The sequence below is a fragment of the Andrographis paniculata genome, unplaced genomic scaffold (assembly GCF_009805555.1).
Source record: "Andrographis paniculata isolate CXL003 unplaced genomic scaffold, ASM980555v1 Contig60END, whole genome shotgun sequence".
In the NCBI taxonomy this organism is placed as follows: Eukaryota; Viridiplantae; Streptophyta; class Magnoliopsida; order Lamiales; family Acanthaceae; genus Andrographis; species Andrographis paniculata.
In genome coordinates, this window is record NW_026137596.1 from 3,245,389 (window position 1) to 3,262,861 (window position 17,473).

Consider the following 17,473-nt stretch of genomic DNA (forward strand, 5'->3'; position numbering starts at 1 on the left):
TAATCTAGCGTTTGTCGATTAGATGATAATTTTTAATTATTAGCTGTTTCACAAGCTGATTTAATTAATGATTTGTATTAATATTTAATTTTATTTTTTTAATTTGAAATTTAATAAAATTTTTATTATTAATTATTGAAAATTATAAAAATATTATAAAATATTTATTTTTATTTTTATTATTTAAATTTGAAAAAATTATTGTTATTAAAATATAATATTTTTTTATTAAAATTTTGTAAAATATAAAATAATAAATTTTTTGTATATATTTTTTATAAATATTATGTTAATTATTGTTTTAATATATAAATAAATTAATAATATTTATTTTTTTTATTTGATTTAGTTTTAAAAATATATATATATTTTACAAATAAAATAATTTATATGTAATAATTAATAATAGTAATTATTTTAAATTTTAAAAATAAAAATATAATTTAATAAATTAAATATATTAAAAATTAAAACTGTGTTTGATTTGCTAATTTATATCATTTTTATTTTTCATATTTTTTTATTTAAAATATTAAATAATTTTTTTTGATATTATACTGAAAATTAATTTTATATTAAAAATTTATATTAATTTATTTATACCAAATGGAACGTTTACTAAAATTTAAAATTTTATTATTCAAATTAAAATGAAAACAAAAAATTCAAGCAAACACACAAGTTTGTTGGGAAACGGAGAACGCACATCTTACTAGACATAAAATATTTTGAATGTTTATAAATATATATATATTGAACCAGTAAATAAAAAATAGTAATATATGCAATGCAATAGTTGATAATAATAATAATAAATAAATAAATACCTTCGTGGGGTTGGACGTGAACCGTGTGGTGATGGATTCAAACCCCGACCCTTCAGGTAATACGCATGATTCGCTGGCGAATTTTACTGAACCTGGTCTCTTACTAAATATAACTAACTAGATCTATTTCGTGCAGTGTAAACAAGCCTTGAGCACTCAAACTCAAACATGTCAGATGCAGACAACACAATTATGCCCAGATCAGATCATACTATCAAGAAAAGGAAGAAGTCAATTACCTCATCACATTAGATGATTCATATCCGAGCCTCATATATCATTCAGGGATTCGAATACAGCTGCCCTGCAATATTCTTGAGTGAATGAAGAAACCAATCATGGGAACTTCAATTAGTTAGTTGTATTCGACAAATAGAAGACACAGTCTTCCTCTATGAAAAAGATATACTGTGTGCCATGAAAGATGCACTCTTCCTAGTACATTAGTCATATAAGAAATTAGTGTCCACACTTACCACAAGGATTGGTAGAACAGCATGCACTTGCTATGATCTACCAGCTTAAACAGCGATACCGATTTTAGATCCAACTATATAACTTCCTTCTTACCTGGAGTGAACTTCAGTTGTCATGCATCTTCCTTCAGATGCTGCAAAAAATATATTAATATATATATGTTCTGAAAATAAATATGAATCCAATACCACAAACTTTGAATTATGTTATAGGAAAAATAAGGAACTCACAGCCGGAACAAGAAAGGGGCAAGAAGTACCAAGACAGTCAAAACAACAAGTAATTAGCTTTATCTATCATTGAGTCAAAAAGATCGAAAATCCATCAACACAACAACAGAAACACGGCGATCTTGAGCAAATAACTACTGCGAATGGCATTCACGCGATAAACAACGATGAATAGGAGAAAATAACCACTGAGAATGACATTTGCATAATAAACGACAAGCAGTAGGAAAGGAAACGAAGATCTCAAGGACATATTATGTCGATATAAAATCCCCTAGGATTCTCTAGACTTATTAAAGCATATCTCCTACATGAGAAACATAGAACGACAAAAGGGAGCTGTAAATCAAACTTCAAGAAAACAAATTTAAGAAAAAAATGAAAAAAAAAACTGAGCAGCTAAACACCCAATGTATGCGCGTATCATTTGGCTCAACATCTGATCCAACCTGAAAAACAAAAGCTCGCACTTCAAAGTCGAAAGGCATCAAAAATTGCGAAGAAAATGACCAATGGAATTTATTTTCTTTCTTACTATATAGATAAACAGTCTTGGTACCAATTATAGATACAAATATAAATAGTTGTATACACAGTTTCTTTATTCTTGTCTCAGTTTACCATCCCGCAATAAAAAATCCTCCTACGAACTTCTTTGCAACCGATATATTGGAGCATCCGCATTCCATCCCTGACTGCTCAATTCACAAATACAACAAACATCCGGTCTGCATGCACGAGTGCCCACATCCATAATATAAGCTCTTGGGAGAAATAATACCCGGGCTATATACATCCACCTGAAACACAAGTAGTTGAATCAAATTAAGCAAGGCTGCCGCCAAATATAGGAGAGATTGGAATTTAAATAGAAGGCGTGAAACAAACAATAAACTGCAAAATTATATATCTACACGTGTAAATATGGTTTTTCAATTAGAAAATTGTTAAGTGATAATCTATCATCCTCATAAACAAAAAATTCACATTTCAAAACTTTATGAAGTAGCATTGTGTACAGTGTAGGTAAAGAAGATGTTTTAAAAGCCTAGATCAATTTCAATGATAAGTTTATCTGGATCTAAAGATCGTCTGACTATATTGACAGTAGCATGGAGATCATAAAAAGTGCAAAAGGAAATTTCTAATGACAAGAAGATAATAGATACGCACATAAATCACGTTGAAAGTCAACTCAATGGCAAACAAATTCTATCTCTCCAAATATACCAGAAGAAAAAGATTTCCAGTTCTCTTTTGTTAGAATCCTATATAAACTCTTCACAACTAAGAGCTTAGCAGACAATAATATGATTAGTTTTTTCTTAAGATTACGTTTAAGATGATTTACAAATCAAGCATTACTCACCAACACAGTCACCCAACAAATTCTTTCATGACCACCTCGATCATATTCAAACCTACACATCCTAGAACCACGTTTCGAGGATATAACTAACACTAAATGCCACATGCCATATTCACGTACAAAAACAAAAAACAAAGAATGTCTTGAAATCGTCGATAGCATAACGAAATTAACTCAAAGTAGTGACGTCATCAGTGTCCCAGTGGCATACCGAAAGAACAAAATTGAATACTCATTCGATGCACACTCATCAACAATAAATCTAGAAACATATTCAAAGCTGCATCCTAAACCACATTTCGAGGATATAACTAACACTAAATGCCACATGCCATATTCCCGCACAAAAACAAAAAGCAAAGAATGTCGTGAAATCGTCAATAGTATAACGGAAATAACTAAAAGTAGATACGTCATCAGTGTCCCAGTGGCATACCAAAAGAACAAAATTGAATACTCATTCGATGCACACTTATCAACAACAAATCTAGAACATATTCAAACCTGCATCCTAAACCACAAATCGAGGATATAACTAACACTAAATGCCACATGCCATATTCACGCACAAAAACAAAAAACAAAGAATGTCATGAAATCGTCAATAGCATAACAGAATTAACTAAAAGTTTGACGTCATCAGTGTTTCCAGTGCCATACCGAAAGGACAAAATTGAATACTCATTCGACGCACACTTATCAACAACAAACCTAGAACATATTCAAACCTCCATCCTAGAAACACAAATCAAGGATATAACTAACACTGAAACAACATGCCATATTCATGCACAAAAAACATAAAACAAAGAATGTCGTGAAATCGTCAACAGCATAACGGAATTAACCAAAAGTTGTGACGCCAAATGCATCTCAACGGCATACCGAAAAAACAAAATTGAATACTCATTTGATGCACACTTATCAACAACAAACCTAGAACATATTCAAACCTACATCAAGAACATAATTGAATACTCATTCGATTTGCCCTTTTCAACAACAAACCTAGAACATATTCAAGCCTGCATCCTAGAACCACATTTCGAGGATATCGTTAACACTAAATGCCACATACCATATTCACGCACAAAAACATAAAACACAGAATGCCGTAAAATCGTAACAGCATAACGGAATTAACTAAAAGTATTGACGCCATGAGCGTCGTCGCAATCCCATACCGAAAGAACAAAATTGAATACTCATCGATGCGCACTTATCAACAACAACATCATGCATCAACCATTAAGATATCACCATCCTCGTCCCGCATCGGATCAATATCCAATCCACTTAACTCTCCACCATTTCTAGCTGGGGCTACTCTATCAGATCCAGAGCCCAACACTGCAGCATTTGAGCCAACACTCTGCTCACCATCAACCCTACTTAATGCTGCCCCTCTTCTTGGAGGCAAATCCAACACTGGAACGGCATCGTTTTCCACCTCCGCCTGGCTTGTGCCAGGGGAAGTGCCCTCACCTCTGCCGCCAATCTCTACCGGCAATTTGTACCGGCACAGGGGACAAGTATTGCTCCTCTGAAGCCATTTAACAATACAATCCCTGTGAAAATAATGCTCACACGGCAATTCGCTGATTACCGCAGAAGAAGGCAGTTTGATCTCGAAATCCTCAATGCAAATTGAGCACGACGGAATAGCCGGGGGTGCATTTGGGGAAAAAGTTTTAATCGGAAGCGAAGCGACGAATGATTTCAAAGCCGGAGTAGATGAATGGAAACTTGGAGTAGCGAAAGACAACAGAGAATTATCCGACTCATATTCCTCATCGGAGTCGGACTCATCGTCATCGTCATCGTCATCGTCGTCGGTGTGATAAATAACAAAGTAGGAAGAATTCCGCAGCGGAGTTGCAGCCGGAGACTGGGGCGGTGGCGGAGGCGGCGGCGGAGGAGTAGGAAGAACGGGAGCAATTGTGTGGTGTGGTATGAGGTGGCGGTGGTGGCAGGAAGGGCATCGGAAAGACGAAGGGGCGTCGACGGCCGTCGCCGGAATCGGAGTTATATGAAAAGAGTAATTGCAGTTGTAGCAGCTGTATGATCGGCGATGCGGTGAAGCGGCGGCGACGGCGGTGTAGACCGACGGCATAGAGGGGAGGGTTGGCGGTGCCGCCGATGCTGACGTCATGCGGTGCGCGTCGAGTGAGTTCGTCCTCGACTGAGATTTCCTACGCGCGCGCGTTTTCTGTGTACATAAATACTAACTACTGCGGGAAAGGGGGGCGCTGGGAGGGGGGCGATCATTATTATTATTATTATTATTGTTATTGTAGTTGTAGTTAAGTCACAGCAGTGCAGATGACGGGGCATTTAATTCTTTTACCAATTTATTTTTAGAGGAAGATGGAATTGTAGTCGCGAGATGAGTTGGCATGTTCAAAATTAATTCATGACATGTCTTTTAATGCTCACGGTTATGCTTACATCACACTTCCACTTCACATAGCTCGCACATATTTAGCTAGGACACTCGCAAAATAGCGGTTTCATGTTATATAAAATATAAAATAAAATTATGCACAAAATCTACACATGATCTTACAAAATTATGTGAAATTTTCATATTTTTTAAATTGTGTCCAATTTTTTTATAATTTTATAAATTTTATGTTTAATTCTTTCGATTATTTTTATTTAATAATATTTTATTTATATTCGTCCAAACTACAAATAAATTTCAAAATTTTTATTTGTAAACTTATGAGACTAAATATAAAAAATAATTATATTTGTAATTTCATATATTTAAAAATTGAGATTCTGAAATAATAAATAAATAAATAAACATATTCACATATTACTGTCATATTATGTAATATTAAAGATATATATATATATATTCATACTTACATATCACTATCATGCTATGTAATATTAAATTTATTTATTTATTTGTTTATTGCATACGCACCGCTTGATTTATGAATATATTACACTTCTAAGAGTTTAAAAAATATTTTTACTTATTTCACAATAAATTACTTCCTCCGCCTCAAATACAATGTCCACGTTGTCTGTTTCTGTCCGTCCCACATACCATGTCACTTTTCTTTTTTAGAAAATGATTACACACTTTAATCTCATTTTAAATTTTAAATTTTTTTAATTTTAATTAAACTAATTAGTTATCTTATAATTATTTTCACTAATACATTCTTAATTATCTACTAATTACACTCATCCTAAAATACCGTGTACAGACACGGTATATGAGATGAAGGGAGTAATAAATAGTATAATATTATATCAATCAAAATTGGTGTAGGCAGGAGATTAGGTTCGGGTTTACCCAGTAGGCACTTTCGAGTAGCGGTTGCGAATTTCCACGTCATCAAATAAATAAATAAATAAATTGGTGTCCAATGTGTTTGTTTGGATATTGGATTTTAAATACATTATTCATCCCATTTTTTTCTCAAAAAACATCAAATCAAATACCTATTTTTTATTTTTTACATTATACTAAAAATCAATTTTACATTCAAAACATCACATCAAACACCTATTTATATCACATCATACAACTATTCAAATTCAAAATGTTTTACTATTCAAATCTCAATTCAAAATCCAAATCCTCAAACACACACACCCATAATATATTTTCGTAAATGGAAAGAATAATACATATTATTATTAGTTTCGAACACAAGGGTTTTGCTTAGATAGAAGTTTTTGGGATTTTGGAAGTGTAAAAGAAAAAAAAGTAAAAAATTAGTATTTAATTTGATGTTTTGTGACAGAATAAATTTATGTGATGTGATGTTTTTTAAAAAATAAATAGTGTCAAATGAATAAAAATACGTTAAGTAAACAAAAGTAAAAATATATTTAAACAACCCACTCCTTAAAATATAAGGTTTAATTAATACTTATATTAATTAGGGTAAATTATATAATATTATTTTTATTTTCAATAAAATTGTATAAAATATTTCATATTTTATTTATTTCGTAAAATCTATTTTGATGCATAGAACATTTTCTTCCTCCAAAATTAATGTTTGGCGGTTAAATTACACTTAATTGTGCAATTTTTATATAAATTAAAAATGGTAAAATATTTTAAATGACATTTTTAAATAACATAAACAATTATATAATTGATCAACCATTTCTTTATTAGTTTTTTTAGACGGCTATTTATTATTATTATTAAAAAAATTATAAAAAATAAAGGATTATTTATTTATTTTATTTAAATAAGACTATAAAGGATTTTATGATTTTTATTTTTATAAATTTTGTATAATTAAATATGCGTTTGTAATCAAAATAAATTGAAATGTGATTGCTACACTCTTGGGACGAATACGATGTTTTGTACCTATTTTAATTTAAAACCAAAGAATTTTGTGTATTTGTGCTTAAATGCAGTAGGTATTATGCAATTTATCCTATTAATTTAAATTATCTGTTATATTAATTTATTTTTTATTTTTATTTTTAAAAAAAATGTGTTGTATATTTGCTATTGCTAAAAAGTACCATAACTGTTCTCTTTCTACCTCTCTTTTTTAAGCAAAATTAATTCAATTTATATATATATATGTATATATATCTAAGTTTATTAGTTCTAATTTTTTTTTTTAAAAAAAAATAATAAAATACTCCCTCCATGGCAAATGATACGTGGGTTAATAAGCTAATAATAATGAATTATAATACTATTTTATTATATTTTTATATTAGTAATATTGTTAGTAATTTTAAATAAAAATTCATATATAATTAAAATAAATTTGAAATATGTATTTAAATATTTTCAATATTATATCTCATTAAAATATATGCAATATAAATAACAATAGAAAATAAATTTTTATATAATAAAAATAAATAAAAAATATATTTATTTATAATTAAGATAAATTAATTTTATAAAAGATATAAAATTTTAAATATAGATAAAAATATTTATTTATTGAAGAAAAAAAAAATGTTTAAATTGAAATGAGACATAAGCAAGTCCCTAGGCTATTCCTTACTGAACGAATTCAATAGTTTTGGCGACATAAATTTTGATGTTTAAGTCAAGTTAGGGTACATTAGGTGTGTTTGTTTGGGGGTTTGAATTTTGAGTTGAGATTTGAATAGTAAAAATTTTGAATTTGAATAGTTGTATGATGTGATATAAATAGGTGTTGATGTGATGTTTTGAATGTAAAATTAATTTTTAATATAATATAAAAAATAAAAAAACAGGTGTTTGATTTGATATTTTTTGGAAAAAAAAATGGAATGAATAGTAAAATTTTGTAAAAATCTTACAACCGAACACACCCTACGAGTAAGGATTGGGGAGTCTAATCCCACAAGATAAGGAGACTAAAACAATGTACTTGACTTTTGTGATTGTACCATCATTTTAGAAAAGTTAATATTTTATAAAAATAAAAAAAAAAAAAATGATACGATACTTTTAAAAATATTACTCCCAACATATTAGGTCATCCGTTATTTAAACTTATACTCACTTTTTTTTTTTTTGTCATCGGTTATCGTTTTTTTTTAAAGTAAAAATTTATTACACTTTTATACTTTTTTTACTATAAAAAAAATAATTATTACTACTCATTTTTTAAAAAATTCGTATCTGATCAAGAGAGCACACATTTGCCAGAGGGAGTAGTATAGATAAATAGTATAAAAAATTCAAAAAAATACTTAGCGTAGATAATTCTGAAACTGTTGACTCAGTTGCTTCCTCTTATAAATAATGAGAGACTATGGTGCGTTTGGGACTTTGGTTTTGGTGTGAATCTAAATAATACTCCTTTTGTCCAATATATAAGTATATAAAAGATGTATTAGTAAAAATAATTATTATTTAGTAGATTAAGATTTAATTCAAATTAAAAAAATTATAAAATTTAAAGTTTAAAATATGATAAAAATAAAAAATAGGAATATTGGGAATGGAGGAAGTATCATTTTAAATTTAAATAATTGTTTAATAAGTATTTATATAAAAATGGTCAATATAGTTTTCTACCAAAAAATTTCAACGACAAAAACACGGTATCCAACTTACTATTTAAATTTAAAAGAATAAATAAAAAATCATCAAATAAACAATCATTTATTTATAAGAAATCATTTTAGAAGGTTTAGTTTAGATAGAAGTTTCAATTTTTTTTTATTTTTTTAATAATATAAAATTAAATATTTGATAGTACAATATTTGTTAGAGAAAAAAAACAATTTGATCTACTGTAAACGTTTAGGATCATGTGCTGGGAATAGTTTTTGATTTTGTATTACTGAATTAAATTTTAGCCATTAATTAAACAAAGCTAATTAAATTACTTTAAATATTTATTTTTTTTGGAAATTAAGAGTGAAGATTAATTATAGGATGCTGAATTTAGCATAGTGCTAGGAAGTGAATTAATCATAATCCAAACAGGTAAGGTAGAAATACCTTTACTTGTAAAGCAAAAGCAGTCGGAATGGACGAACATCTCCGTTTACCCCACAGTAATTTCTTGGTATATCCCCAAATTCAAATCAAACGGATCCGACGAACAGTTGTGCTTAGTCCAGTCCAGCCCTGCAATTATCAGAATCAGGCCTGTTAACAATTACAATTACAGCAATTTAACCTAGATTTGACTTTTTCAATCATCTATGGTAGATTCCAAATCATTGGATCGTATATTTCATTGGAAGAATACTTATCTCATCACAATGAATTGGCTTTGGTACACACAACCAAACTTAGAGAGATCGATGTAGTTTGAGATCCATATCGGGGTACCAAAAACACATCAATTTTGATTTTGAACTGAAACAAACTATGGATTCGGTAAAACTTTTGAAGAACAGTAACAAATTTCAAACACAGCAAGCCAATTGCTTTTTCTATTTCCAGTATAGAGGCCAGGAACTTACAGACAATGTTTTGAATTTGAATTTCCCTTCCGCTCGTGGCTTCCAGTTGAGTTGCTGTCTGCAGTTTTTCTGCACCGGTTGGAGTTGGAAGATAATGGCCAATGGAGGAAAGGTAAGTATTTATTGAAGAGGGCTGTGGGCTGTGGCAGAGAGAGAGAATACTCTATGCAGATTGAAAACCACTAGGGCCCAATCAGATCCAATTAGGCCCAGATTTAATCATAGGGGGAGGATGTGCGCGGAAAGAGGAGATGGACGCAGCGTATTCGTGGCTCCGCCGGAGTGTTTCCAAGCTCAAAAACACCACCGCGCCGTCCTCCGCCGCCGCTTCTGATAATGGAAGAGATTACAATGGTAAATTACAGGAAGAAGAGGAGGAGAAATTCTACGGAATAACCGACAAATTGATCGAATTTATAAAATCCTTTTCCATTGAGACCTTCAGGAACTTCTCTCTTCCAGGTATTTGCCTTCGCTGCCACTGTTGTGATGTATGATTGTCCTTGCTGTTTCTTGTGTGGTAGTGGTTGATGTCTCTGTTCCGTAGATGAAGATGGAAATAATTGCGACGGCGCTAACTCCGGGAATTTGCGGAAGGATCTGACCGATTGGCAAGAGAGACATGCCATGCTTGTTCTTTCCAAGGTCAAGGTTCGTATTTCTTCTTCCCTCTCTGTCTCTTGTTGGTATTTCGTAACAGATCAACAAAGTAAGGAAATCATGTTGATGTTTGTTCGAATTGAAAGATGAACATTAACTTGCTGAAGAAGTGATTTACCTTTGGAATTGAACTATATACTTAGATTATCTGCAAAACAAAGATGAAATGCAGGTTGAATAAGCTAGTTCAGCTTATATTATAGCTATATATATATATATATGTGTGTGTGTGTGTATATTTGGTTGAGATAAAGAACCTGATCAAGAAAATTATAAACCCTAACAAAGGAGAATGGCTAGCCTGAGAGATGTTTTTATGGGATTCTGGTTCTGAATTCAAAGGTAGCTATGTATAGAGTATCAATTTTTTGGCATATAGTCGGCCTTCATGTTCGATTGGATGGAGGGCACATTCGATAGGCCCTTAGTATGTATGCATATCCCTAATCAATATATTTTTGTTTGAATATTGTTATGTAAAACATTTATTACTCGATCACATGACTAGCACTAACCTTAGAGGAGATGATAATGAATCTGGTGGGAACAGGGATTCTTGGGCAAACATCGCAGTGAGTACAACTTTAGATTAAATGACGGCATCTATCTGAAGGAACTTGTTATTCTTGGGCAAACATCATATTGGTTTGATCACGGCAACAAAATTAGTGATTAGAACTCTGGTTTGAATGAGATTTTGTTATTCTTTGCAGGAACTTGCTCAGCTACGGTTCAAGCTATGCCCCCGTTATCTGAAGGAAAGGCAGTTTTGGAGGATATATTTTAAACTTGTTGAGAGCTACGTGGCCAGGTGAGTTCTCTAACTTTTCGACTATGTAGACTCTTTTTTAATGCTTTTGCCATTTGCAATTACCAAATGTGGAGAAGTGCACTTATTATGGAATTGGGTTAGTACTGTGTTATAGTGTGTACGAAAGGTATGGAGTTAAAAGAATAGGTATGACCAATTAACTATTACTATTTTAATTGACTCGAGAAGTAGATTAGCCATTTTTAGGCAAGGCAGCTGTTGATTTATGCAAGTGAGATATTACAAGATTCAACTTCTTTGATAGTTAATGTTGCACAAAGTTTTGGCATTGTAGTTTTCTATGATAGAAACTCTTAATTTCATAGCAAGTATCCATGTCATCTGAAAACATTGTACACAATCATAATGCAAATTTAACTCTAAAATAGGAAATTAAAAAATTATAGAATATTTTGTATTATTGATAGCTTTAGTATGGCTGACAGACCTAAGACATGGGCTTTCAGTTCATTCACAATTTTGCGGTGGTTGAATTGCAAGTGTTTTGTAAATGTTCACTTTTGTGGATGGACTGAATAATTCTATCAGATTCATCTCCTTATATTATCCATCACATTTTGTTACAGTTTCAGATAGCTCAAGAATGTTAAAATGCTGAATGTGGAAGCCATATAGTTTTTGAACGGCGTACAAAACTAGAAAATTGAACTTGACCAAATCAGTAAGAGAAACAAATATCTTAAATACATTTGCAATGTGCATCCCAACCTCTCATTATATTATCATAATGCTTCCTTATCTTCAATCCTTTAATCAACCATCTGAATATCTAAGATCCAAATGAAGGTTGTGTTTAAATTTTCTGCTATTTACCATGGAATTTCTAGTGGCCCTTCTCCTGGTGTAACAACTCAAAATTATTTCATCCCACTATCGACTTCCATTTTTTTTTTCCTTTTATTTGGAACAATTATATGTGAATATGATTTAACATGCATTGTTCATCAAACAATCATCAGGTACGAACTACATGCTATACAGTTAGCCAAACTCAAACAATTAAGAACCGAGGACGACTCCGTCTCCAAAAGTAGCACCTGTGAAGTTGAAATGTCTGAAGCAAAGTTTGATGATTCAAAAACATATGAATAAAATGCTCCAAGGCGCCAAATACATTGGTAACATTTACTTCTGTCAATTTTTATTCGCCTGATAAGATTAATTAGTTGTCCCCATTTTCAGCACTGCTGCTCAAGAGTAACACGGCATTGATTCACATGGATGTTCATCGGGGAGGGAAGGAATAGGATCCCTGCTGGTGGACGACTATCTGGAAGATTGTAACCCAACCCTAGAATCCTTTATTGTTCAACTCCCAGGTATGTCTTCCATGCCACCTGAGCTTTTTTATGTACTGTATTAAGGATTCGGAATGTTTTTTCTGGTGATTAATTTATGCTGGAGATGGTAATTGATGCTGTGTTTTTGTTGCTTGAGGAGCTAAGTAGAAACTTTGAAATGTAAATAAGTAAATAATGTACTTAGGTTTTGGTGTGAGTTTTTCTCCTGCTGCACTAAAATAGTGATGATGTCCTGTTGGAATGATTTTCTGTTATATGTTGCAGCTGATGAATGAAATTATTAAGTTCTAATGATTATATTATTCTCGATTTCATTTTTAGTAAAAAAATACTAATTTTTCTACTTTTTCTTTACCATTAAAGGATTTTTTTTTTTTATCTATTTTTCTTAAAACTTGTGTCCTGTCAAATGGACATAATTTTAAACGACGGACGGATGGAGTATTTAATTATTTATATTTTTCCTTTTTGATGTACTTTATTTGATTCTTATCGAAACTCCTATTTAACTATAGCTCTTAATTAATGTTCTTAATAAAGAGATAGGATTGGGTGGATAAATCAAGGAAAGATTATGAGAATTTGGTCTATAAAACTATCTTGATGATGAATTAAATAGAAAGAAAGTGTTCCCTGCTTTTGACCCTCCCACCCACTGGAAACCCTGAAAAAAGATGCCTCGGAAAAAAAAAAGAAAAAAAGCACATACTTTCAGAAATATATATACAAATGAAAATAAAAATAAATAAATTATGTGATTTTTGTGGCGAGAAGCAACCTAAGAAGGAATTACGCCAAATGTGATATAATTTTAACTTTTCTCAGTTATATAATATCACAATGAGTGTGTGTATCATCAACATGTATTAAAGAAACAAAAGAAACATATCGAAATCAATAAAACGCCATTACATATACATAAAAGTATTGTCGGTACTCTCGCTGTATATACAAGATCATAACTAAAAAAAAAAAAAAACACCCAAAGCCCCTCACAATAAAGAAGATGTCGAAAACAAGAAATGATACTCATAACAAACTTACTCACAACAATGGATTATGGATCAGCTAAACCATTATATATAAAAATATAATGCCCAAAACTTTCTTCACCTTCTTCTGCTAGCTTTTCTTGAATTCCCCATAGCTACAACACCATAAAGGGCACCCCTTCCACACAAATATCATCATATTATGCATATGTAAATTACCTGTTGGAAATAGGATTTGGTCCACTGGGGACTTCATGTTTGCCTTCTTCAAAAACCCTGTTACCAAAGTTGGCCTTCAAGTTTTTCCTATGGCGATGAACAAAAGCCTTTGAAGATGAAGCAGGTGGGTAAAGGAGGGTTGTCTTGTGAACAATAGAGGGAAGAATATCATCACTGCTACTGGCTACTGGCACAAACATCAAGAGAATGAATAGGATCAAGAAAGAGCAGCTGTAGTGATGATGATGATGATGATGGTGATGGGATTTGGAATTAGAGTTGGGATTGAGTGATGATAATGCCATGCAAATTGGAGAAAAAAAACCTGCTGCACCCCCAAACAGGCCTCAGAAGATCAATATCCATGAACCACACGAGCTAAGGGAAGGAGATAGAAATCAACATGCAACTCAATTAAGCTATAAGAGAAAAGATCAAAAAAGCCCTCTGAAATCTATGGAGGATTTCTCAATATATCTAAACATGGGAGATGTGTCTATGCATTTTATGATCCTCAATCCCCATGCTTTTCTCCTTTCGAATTTATTAATGGAGTACAAAAGAAGGGAATGAAATATATGTATATATAATAATATATGCGTAGATACATTTTCAAAGGCTGACAGTGTCATATCAAGACTTCACTTTTTTTTAGAGAGAGAGAGAGAGAGAGAGAGAGAAAGTAGGTTTATACGGTTGAATTTGATGGTGTGTAGTTTCAATTTCCCAAGGAATAAGATTCTTGAAATATGGTATGAAGATGATATACAATAATGAAAGACATTTCAACAATGGCAGCTTTTTTGAGTAATATAGAGAATATTGACAGCAATTTCTTATTCGTGAAGAAGTTGGCGAGAATAACATGAGACTGAAAATTAAATAATTTTTTTTATAAAAAAATTATGAAATTAAAATGTAAACTCCTAGTATAGATGATGTGGTGATGCTGTAGATATAACTTTCAACAACGTAGTATATAAAAAAATCATCTAATTAACAGTAGGAACAGATTTATTTATTTTGGTAAAGTGTGTATACACATACATAGATATGGTATAAACTATGAAAGAAAGCTGATAAAAGTAAAACAAAAAGGCATCATATTCTCTGTATCGCCAATTCTCAAAATTCAATGGCCAAATAAATTCCATGTATGGTCACACAAACTCACAATCCTTTGTTTTGTTCTGTCTCGTAAAATTAATAATACATACTTGATTAAAATCAATTATCTGCACGAAAAATTATTGTCTCCATTCCCTTTCATGTTGTGTTTTTTTTCTTATTTCCAGTTTACATTATTGTTTTTCCTTCCGACCATGCCAATTTCCTAACATAACATAACACAGACATGCAGACATCTTCTTGTTCAATCAACGCCTACAGTTAGCTACCTGTCCTAATGACCTCAGTGCTGCTTTCATTAAAGCACATAAAGCAGATGGGCAATGAAAAACAGAAAAGTGGGTCGGGAGGGGCCAGGCAAGACAGACACACCTTTTCCCTCACCAAAAAAAAAAAAAAAAAGGAGATAATTTGAACAGGCAATTGAATTTAGATTAGATTAGATTAACAAGAATTGAATTGAGCAATTTGTCCAAAGAAACAAGTTCTTTCTGGTAAAACAAACAGTGGCAATAATTAGCCAATGATAACAGAGCAACAATATGCAATTACAGGCCCATGAAGGAAAAGAAAAGGGACAATTGATATGACAATGACCATTCATCTACCCCTCCAATCAATCCCATTTCTTTTTCTACATATTTTTATTTCCTCTTTTTGTTGTCAGTGTCCCCAGCACTTTTTTAACGACAATTAAGCCAAATATTCAAGATTCTAATCTTGGGTTTTAAATATACCACACTTTCAGCACAATCTCATTGTTAAATTATGAGTTAAGAGTGTCATATATTCAATTATTTTTGCATGAAGAGACACAGTCAGGAGGAAAAGCTTGGGTAGGGTTAGGTGGGAAGAAGAAATTATCATTAGTTATTAATTATATTATATAATTTGGATCATGTCTAGGTTAAGAAATTGATTATTTTAGCATTGGAAAAGATAATAATTTATCTAATCCAAAGATCCTATTTTCAACTTGAATTTTCTTTTAAAATAATGATTTTTGGACCCAAACTTGAAAAAAGATCAAGTTACCCGACTTTTAACTAAAGGTACGCCCACCCTTAGGCATGAAGAACAAAAGTCTGGAGGCCTCACTTTATAAAAATTGGGAACACTAAGAAATTATAGATCTGAAAAAAAAAATGTACATTAAGAAGTTTCATTTGTAAAGATATTAATGGTGTGTAAAGAGTAAAGTGGGTAGGGAAGGAGGGTTATCTTCTGAAATGTACTTTTGTTTTTTGTAATCTTTATTTATTTATATTTCAAGACTTATCAGGTATTGCATGTCTTTTTCTAGTGTCTCTGATCACACACCACACAAATGCTTTTTCGAGCAAATAATTCAAACAGAATTGCCCATTTGCATGAAACCTCTAAATTTTAACACAGGGGATAAATGTAGAGTCAAAAGGAATTATTAAAAAATATAAGAAAAACATTGTAGCATAGGTATAAAATATATAGCACAAAGATTAAGCAGTAATCACGGCATACCATGAATATAATGCTAGCTTTTGAAAACATCGCCACAAATCTTCATCAGTATCCTTCAAGACATCCTATCCTTAAGTTGTTCCTCAATCAATGGTAGATTAGTTCTTCAGATGCTCTAAGATCTTGAGTCTGAGGTATAAATGCACCTCCTGTGACAAAAGAATCAATGGAGAGAAACCTTATACTAAACGTTCTAGAACTAGCTTCTTAATTCTACAAGATGTTGCAAAAAAATCATAGAAACAAATCTTTTTAGCATGAAAAATAAAGGATACCAACAGAATCATGTTTAGGGCTCATCAAGTTAGAGCATCACAATGTACCTAATTCATACAGGGTGTTTGCAGAGCTACGCATACTCTTGAACATGAACAGGCAAGGGCAAAAATGTGAATCACTAACGCCAATATATTGAAAATCCTGATCTTAACTTTGTAATTACAGAAAGGTTGTTTTGTTATAATGCATTTCCCCAGTGATCAATTTCTATTATTAGTGTTAATCTTGCAATAAAGTAGAGAGAGTATCCATTCCCCCTCAAACACGACCAATACAACCAGACAACCAACATTGTTGGCAGAAAATTCGAGCAGAACGTCTGTACAGCGCAACCAAACAACCCAACCAGAAAGCCAAATTTATGCAACAGTAACGATGCATCTCCGCCAAAACTAATATCAACAGCGCGAAACTCAAATGCATAAAACCTCCAGCACCACTGAACTGGCCAGCGGTCCTGCTTCAAAATTCAAACGAAAAGCCGCAGATATAATATACATATATCCACGCAACAAACCAACAAAGGCTTCACCAACCTAATTTCGACGTAACAAACAGAACCAAAAATCCAACGCCATTAGCAAAAAAATATACCAGCAGAATCCGAAATTCACCAACCTAATTGCGATATCCGCACCACCACCGCGCCGCGCTCGAGCAAATCGGTGGTGAAGAGAATCGTTTTCCGGCACCACTGTAAATTTAAAATTTGTACTATATTTGTACCCAATGTTCGTCAAA

At 31.9% G+C, this 17,473-nt stretch overlaps 2 protein-coding genes across 4 annotated transcripts; one reads left to right on the forward strand and one right to left on the reverse strand.

Moving 5' to 3' along the window:
- Window positions 1-2,040: 2,040 nt before the first annotated feature.
- On the reverse strand, window positions 2,041-9,948 carry LOC127259523 (RING-H2 finger protein ATL57-like). 3 transcript variants are annotated; one of them, XR_007840509.1, is made up of 3 exons: window positions 9,822-9,948; window positions 9,352-9,480; window positions 2,041-2,334 (listed from the first exon to the last, which is right to left on the reverse strand). XR_007840509.1 is itself a non-coding variant. In XM_051286902.1 (2 exons), exon 1 carries the CDS (start codon window positions 5,053-5,055, stop codon window positions 4,138-4,140), a length of 918 nt encoding a protein of 305 aa, XP_051142859.1. In that variant the 5' UTR covers window positions 5,056-5,646; the 3' UTR covers window positions 2,041-2,334; window positions 4,088-4,137. The 3 variants fall into 3 exon arrangements, 1 of the variants encoding a protein (XP_051142859.1); XM_051286902.1 differs by lacking the exons at window positions 9,352-9,480; window positions 9,822-9,948 and adding an exon at window positions 4,088-5,646; XR_007840510.1 differs by lacking the exons at window positions 2,041-2,334; window positions 9,352-9,480 and adding an exon at window positions 9,487-9,724 and having other exon boundaries at window positions 9,822-9,923.
- Window positions 9,949-9,959: 11 nt separating this feature from the next.
- LOC127259525 (uncharacterized) lies at window positions 9,960-12,908 on the forward strand. Its single transcript, XM_051286903.1, has 5 exons — window positions 9,960-10,283; window positions 10,369-10,472; window positions 11,195-11,292; window positions 12,273-12,431; window positions 12,496-12,908. Exons 1-4 carry the CDS (start codon window positions 10,073-10,075, stop codon window positions 12,403-12,405), a joined length of 546 nt encoding a protein of 181 aa, XP_051142860.1. The 5' UTR covers window positions 9,960-10,072; the 3' UTR covers window positions 12,406-12,431; window positions 12,496-12,908.
- The last annotated feature ends 4,565 nt before the right edge of the window (window positions 12,909-17,473 follow it).

Excerpts from the sequence above, each read along its gene's own strand:
- LOC127259523 (XM_051286902.1), bottom strand. The coding sequence starts at position 5,055 with ATGACGTCAGCATCGGCGGCACCGCCAACCCTCCCCTCTATGCCGTCG.
- LOC127259525 (XM_051286903.1), top strand. The coding sequence starts at position 10,073 with ATGGACGCAGCGTATTCGTGGCTCCGCCGGAGTGTTTCCAAGCTCAAA. Across the intron at positions 10,284-10,368 it reads CAGGAACTTCTCTCTTCCAG|ATGAAGATGGAAATAATTGC; the intron begins GTATTTGCCTTC and ends TCTGTTCCGTAG. Across the intron at positions 10,473-11,194 it reads TTGTTCTTTCCAAGGTCAAG|GAACTTGCTCAGCTACGGTT; the intron begins GTTCGTATTTCT and ends TATTCTTTGCAG.